At 40.5% G+C, this 6,866-nt stretch overlaps 1 protein-coding gene across 3 annotated transcripts in view; it reads left to right on the forward strand.

The window, feature by feature from the left end:
- Window positions 1-1,030: 1,030 nt before the first annotated feature.
- Window positions 1,031-6,866, forward strand: part of slc44a5b (solute carrier family 44 member 5b) — a 34,453-nt gene continuing 28,617 nt past the window's right edge. For all 3 annotated transcript variants that reach the window (XM_040129229.1, XM_040129228.1, XM_040129230.1), the window contains exon 1: window positions 1,031-1,238. In XM_040129229.1, coding sequence (XP_039985163.1) covers window positions 1,202-1,238 — 37 coding nt within the window. In that variant the 5' untranslated portion in view covers window positions 1,031-1,201. The remainder of the gene's footprint in view (window positions 1,239-6,866) is intronic.

Raw genomic sequence — 6,866 nt, forward strand, 5'->3', positions numbered from 1 at the left:
TAATATTTTCTTCACCTGTACCTAAAGGCCCTATACACCCATGGACCACTCACACAGGTGTTTTCAGTGTTTTTGCCTAATTAGATTCAGGACCGCGTGCGCTCCAAAGACTGTGCTTCATTGTCATTTCCCAGAACGTGCTATGAGTTTTGTAGCACCTCTCTGGGTGGATGAAATCACACCTTTATCATCATCATTACTTCTCCAAATTTGGTGTCCTTATCTGATTAGAGCATAGCTCCTTCAAACTGAGCAGAGGTCTGATCAGCCAGAATAAGTGGAAACACCGGTGCAAGACCTGTTCTGTCAACTTCAAAATGAAGTGTTTTTTTCCCAAATGTATAAACTCAGGTAGGATGATAAGGGCTTGAGTCCCAAATGTGATGACTTTAGACTGGACCTGAAGGAACTGTTAAGGAAGACTGGCGGTGAATTCAACATTGATGACTCATGGTGACTTCACTTGCGCCTCAGCCTTGCCCCTTGAAAGACTCCATATCCTCCCTTTGCATGCGGGCTCCGCAGCAGCAGCAGCAGCAGCAGCATATAAAGAGGCAAAGCATGACACTGTTCAAACTGCAGGGGGCGCCACAAAGAGCGGAAGCTCTGCAATGTCTCAGAGCACCCAGCTGAGGTCAGTGTTTCTCCACCAGACGCCTCAGTGTGGACAGAGACGTCACTGCCACCAGAAATTATTAACTGCAATGTTGGCTGTATTATTAACCAACGGTGAAGCAGCTTGGAAATAACTTCTCTTGTTGAAGACATAGGCGGGGTCCTAATCCCCCGGTATTCCAGGAGCGTCGGTGCGAATCCCACAGTTGTTCGTGTCAGCCGACAAACTGCACAAAAACGGCGTGGCTATGTGCTTTAAATCGCCTCCTAACAAAGGGAAACGGGACACTCGGCGGCAGCAGGAGTAGCAGCAGCAGCAGCAGTAACAGCGGCAGCGGCCGCGGCGCACAGCGTCCCCTTTAAGACCGTTTTGGAATAATTAATGACGTCGAGCTGTAAACACGACTGACGCTCAGCTGCGTGGCCGAAGCATCCTCAGACCAGGAGCGCAAGACCTCTCCAGGTTCCCGTGTTTGCCTCTCGACGGGACCGCTGGAAGGCATCAAAACAACTGCGGTTCACCTCGACTCTCATATGCGGTCTCCAAAACCAAGACGACGGTGCTGCATCGGTCCTACGAAGTGCCATGGCTAGAAAGACGGACATCCCCTCCTCTTACTATGGTGAGTCGGGTCGTCTTTGTTGTAAACGCCGAGATATTTTTCATCTGTAACGTTGTGACAGCAGGACACAAAGGTGTATTCTTAAAGCTGAATGATGTTTGAGCCCTCGCCGTGATTTACGGGGACGTTAGCTAGCTTAAACTGTCAGCTGCTAATTAGGGTATTTAGTGGCTATTTAACGGTTGGCATCACATACGCAGTAACGATAGAATAACGTTTTTGAGCGGTTATTAACGTTCGAATAGTTCTTTTTTCACCCGAGTGTTTTTTTTTTGGTTTGTTACACTGCCTCAAAAAATATGCGTGTCCCTAGCGTTGAGTATATAACTCATGTAACATTCATTTTTGCTTCGTATTGTTTACTCGGTATCGCAATCTCCACTTTGCTCCTCCACTTGTCGTCACTTCGTCTTTGTTGTAAACGCCGAGGTATTTTTCCTCTCAAACTACTGTCTGGCAGCGTTAACATTATCCTCCTTAAAGCTTCAAATAAGAACAATCATCGATTAACCTGCCGATTATTTGTCTCCATTAATCGTTTGGTCCAGCTATTGAATATCAGAAAAAAGGTGAAAAATGCCCACCAAACCACAGTTAACTAAAGCTCTAGATGATGCCATCAAATAGGTTTGTTTTAGTCTAATACCAGACCAAAACCCAAAGATATTCAATTTCATTTTATCACATGAGACAAAGACAAGCACCTCCGGTATTGAGGAGCTGTAATTTGGGAATGATTGGCGTTTTTCTTCGAAACAGTCTTCAGCTACCAGCTAATTGTTCACCAGCTATCAGAATAACTTTGTTGACGATACATTGTCTGGCAGTCAACTGATCGATTAACTGACTAATCGTTTCAGCTCCAGCTATTATTCTTTAACTTGAGTGAGATTTGACCCCTTGCTTTTATTTATTACTTTCAGCTTAATTGACATCAAATGTCTTTTAAATGCCTATTTCTGACGGAATAAGTAACCTAATGCCTTTGTTTTTGAATGTTTCTCATTTTTGACTGTAAACTGGCTCAAAGATGATCCGTAACCTTGGTTAACAACTGTGATATAATTGTTTGCCTTGTATTTTTCACCTGGTGCTCACAATAGAAGTCTGTTAACAACAAGTCTTAACTCAATTTTCCCTCTTCTTTTCTCGCCCAAAATGTGAATAATTACAATGCTGTTACTTTTGCAATCCAGGTATTGGAGTTTGTGAGGAAGAAAGCAATGCCCTCTGCTAATAATTTTAATAAAAAAAAGGATTAATTGTCTCCAAGTGGCATTTTTTGCTGCTCCAGGCGTATGGATATATTTAATCCGTGGGCGGATTTTCTGCCCATTAGCCTGCCTTAGTAATCATGTTGTTTATCAAAGCAATATAATCCTCTATCGCACCAGATGCCATACAGACAGCAGTGTTTTTCCTCTGAAACAAAGAGTCACTTACACTGGTGATTTTCACCAGACTGGTGGCTTTTTGAGGTTTGATGCCAGTTATACTTTAATTATTACACAGCTAATAATATTCATTCTATATTTAGTAATCTTCCATTTAATGATTGAAAAAATTAGTATTCAGTGCTTCTTTCAGATTTTTATTATTTTATATATTATTAGGCTAATAAAAGACTATCATGTGAAACTAACTTGCCATTGAAACCCAGACTAAGTAACCCCCCCCACCAACAGGGGAACTCATGGATCCTTTCAATGAAACATTTCTTTAAAAAAACAAAAGCAATCAAAAAAAACAAAATGTTTTACAGAAAATAAAATGTTATTTCTGATTTAATGAGTTGTTCTTATGTAGCTGTAGTTAAGGAGTAACTTCAGTCATGTAAAGTTATCCAGTATCTCATAATCACCAAAAGGCAAGGGTAGACTCAACCATGTATCAGCTAATCAGTCCAACCCCAACTATAACGCAGAACTTTATATAATTATTAACTTTTTCATGTCACGCTTGTCAGTGTCAGCAGAGTCTTCCATATCAGATTTAGTTACAAATGCATCATATCAGAAATCTCTGTCTAAGTTGTATATAATAATTATGGCTCAGATGTCAGTCAGGGAGCCCTGATCATTAGATACAGTAGCTGTACTGTTTCAGAGTGACGCTGGCATTGTCAAGTCTGCTCCTGACGGCTCTTGATGGGGAAAGCTACTGTGTCTTCCTGTTATTTCCCCACGTGCTGACCCTGTGTTTCTCTCAGACCTCATGACTCCAGCACTCTGCCAATCATAACTGCAACCTGTCAGCTATTGTTGATTCTCACTGATCTCTGCAGACATGCAGCTCACCATTGGGGCCTTCAAATCCTATCACTCCCTGTTCACAAGTTCAAGCTGGTGCTTTACAGTATACCATAAATTTGACATTAGATATTACTTGTAAAGTGTTGTAAGGAAACAGCTTAGTGAGGAGTTAAACACAACATGGAGCCTGTGTATCATTCTCGTTATATAAACTATTTAGATACAGTATATGCGCATCATTAGACAGGCTAAAACATACATATACTTGTATTTTCTTATATTGCTTCAGCTCAAGTGGTACTCTCCAAAGAATTACACAGAATATAGTGAAACAATTTAATTAAGGAACATAATTTTACCCTAACAGAGTCCAGTGACCCCAGCTAGCGGAGAATAGGATAGAGTTATGGTGCCTCCCTGTGTTTAGGTCAGCTTCTTTACGTTACTGGCTGCCAGGTGCTTTCGTTCCAACAGCTAGCTTGGTAGAAGAGCGATTCAGGGTATTTTGGTCTCACAACTGAGCAAAGAACAAGAAGACAAATTCTACATCAGCATCCCGTACCCAGTTTTGTTGTCAGATTGCATTGGCAGCTAGTGTTTCACACCCTGCATTTGTTTAAATACAGACTAAATATGGAGTGCACAGTAAAGAAAATCACCTTTATAGTTGACAATGTACTGTGAATTTCTGTCTGTCTATCTTTGGTGATTTAGTCCAAAAGATAGTATGGATGATGTTGTCCAATCTGTTATTTCCAGTCCAGCTAGTTGCATGATGTCAGTAGCTCAGAATATAGAAAGGGTTTCTTTCTAAACCTACCACATTCCAGTGACACTCAACTTGTTACACAGGAATACATAGAAGAAACAGAGACCCATTTTATCAACAGTAGCCACAAGGCATGTTTTGTGAGAGAAGTGCTAGTGATCTCACTTTTTTTCTCGACAGAAAACCCTCCTACACCTGTAAAAGTTATCACCATATATTTCTGAGATTCGTGGAAAAACCACTAAGTGAAGAAGAGGTAGACAGGGCAGGAAAATGAGGAATTGACATGATGTAATTCCACTGAAAGTTGATGGTAACATGAATTATTGCCTAGCCCTAATATAAAGTTGAATTTGTCTTTTAATGAACATAATTGGCATATTTTAAAAAAGTAGGAAAAACTAGCAGACATCCCACCATTCACATCCACTTGCTCTACATGCAAGATTCAAGAGTACATTTCAGGCTGGTATATTATATAACATTTCTAACTATGTTGCAAGTCATCAGTGAGCTTATACTGTACCGCTGAAATGTTCAGCCAGTCAGAGAAGTAGAAAAATAGCTCATAATCATTCTGTGACAGGTTTGCAAGTAACAATTTAGATATGAGTTCCATTCAACACAGAAAGTGTTGAGTCTGGAACACTGTTAATTAACAAATTTCTCGCATGGGCAGGTTCACTAAACGCTGCATTTTCATACGGAGTCAATGCAGCAAGCTGAGAACCATGGTTTAGAATCAAACATTCCAAGTCTCTTTCTGTGAAATTGCTGTCAGAGAAGGTTGTGACTCAAATGGCCCATTTTGCACCCAAGACTAAGTGCTATTATGGGCTTTAAGTATCACTGTCCTCTACAAATGAAGACCAATGCTCACTCCGTAGCGCTACACATTTTATTAGTCTGTATGGCATTTCTTCTCATTATTTTTTACCAAGGATATGTTGTTTTGGTACTAAATTCACGTGTCTTTTTCTCAATAGATAGCTGTGCCAGTGCTTGGAAGTTTGAAGTATATTACTCATACTAACGATAGGGTGAGTCTGAGATTCACTTCTGCACAGATATAAGTGCTGGATGGTTATTTGTTCGAGTCTGTGTAAATGGGACATTTAGCTGTAAAAAGGCTTTCTCGATGACAACAAGACTTTAAATTTCCAATTTGTAGCACAAATATGGTCCGTGTTTGTTTATGATTAAAAGGCTAAGTGACATTGACAGTAACTTATGAAACACAGCCGATAGATACAATGTAAAATGAATGAGAGATGCATCTTCATTCATGCTAGACATGTTTTGGATGCACAGTGAGATTTGAAGTGACTTTTGATAGGTCTACTGTGCTAAACAAGGCAGCTAGCTTTATCAAAGCAAATGAGTCATTATCCTAAGAACAAAAGAGACATGAAGGTGTTCTGATGTTATGAACATGCTTTTTTGGTGAAAGCCTTGAATTGCACCTTGTCAGTTTGCTGAGAAATTTTAGGGTTTTAGCGGCTTTTACGCTGATCTAAGTTTGATGTAGGCAGACTGTTGAGAGGCAGAGATTAAGAGGATTTTTTGTTGGAGAACACGGGCAGTGAAGTGATATTACTTTTGACCAAATTAAAAAGTTTAGCAACAAATTGTACACCTACCTAAAAGAGAATATCACTTGGTTTAGGAAATCAGAGTTGTTTAACTAGTGGCACACTAGCTACACACTACAGTCATTAACTCATAAGAGCTGACAAAATTTCTTGCTACTTCTGGCAACATTAACTGCATACTTAACTATGTACATACTTTTGTGATACTATGGAGATGGAGTGATCTGCCTTATTCTGTCTTGGCCTGACTAAGAGTAAAGTGTATAGGAGAAAAGTGAAATTAACCGGAAATGCAACCCCCCCTTGAATACTGAAGATGAGACTAAACGATATTGTGTGTGCACTGTTAAAGGTGTTTATAAGTGTGTTTCTTCACCTTGGTGTGTGTATTGCATATTTCGATTTCAAGATGTGGCCTCGCCACTTATTTTTAAGTCTTTATAAATCCAGGCCAAAGCCGTTTTAGCCTGTCACTGATCCACAGTAGCATTAGTGAGTCTTCTTTCAGAGGAACACAGGACTGCCACTGACATGCCTGGAGGCTCCCACAGAAGTAACCAAGGTCACAAAGCCCCAGCTACAATACGGGTACTTCTCCACTCAGAGCAGCAGGCTAGCTGTTAGCGCCTGACACTCTCAGATGCTAACTCCTAACTATCCTCTTGAGGGTTGAATCCCAGCCTGTATCCCACTATTCTTGACATTTGAGGGCTTGTCAGCTAGCACTGTGTCTTTGCTTCCCTCCGAATATATGCACAGTAAATACTGTTCATACACTGATAGGAGTTAACCCAGTGAACTCCAAAGTCAGATATGCCAAGTACACAGTCCTCGACCATCTGCTAATAGTTGAGAGGATCCAAAGGGACTCAGCTAAGTAAACCTAAACCAGAGAACTGGATGTTGTTGTCTTGTTTCAATAAAGAGACAAGCACTTTAAAGGTTGTGCTTTTCTCCGGAGAGGGAAAATAAGAGCTAGGCAGAAAAGCTGTTTCTGGATTCAGAAGGGCAATAG

This window comes from Xiphias gladius, chromosome 6, assembly GCF_016859285.1.
Source record: "Xiphias gladius isolate SHS-SW01 ecotype Sanya breed wild chromosome 6, ASM1685928v1, whole genome shotgun sequence".
Classification (NCBI taxonomy): Eukaryota; Metazoa; Chordata; class Actinopteri; order Istiophoriformes; family Xiphiidae; genus Xiphias; species Xiphias gladius.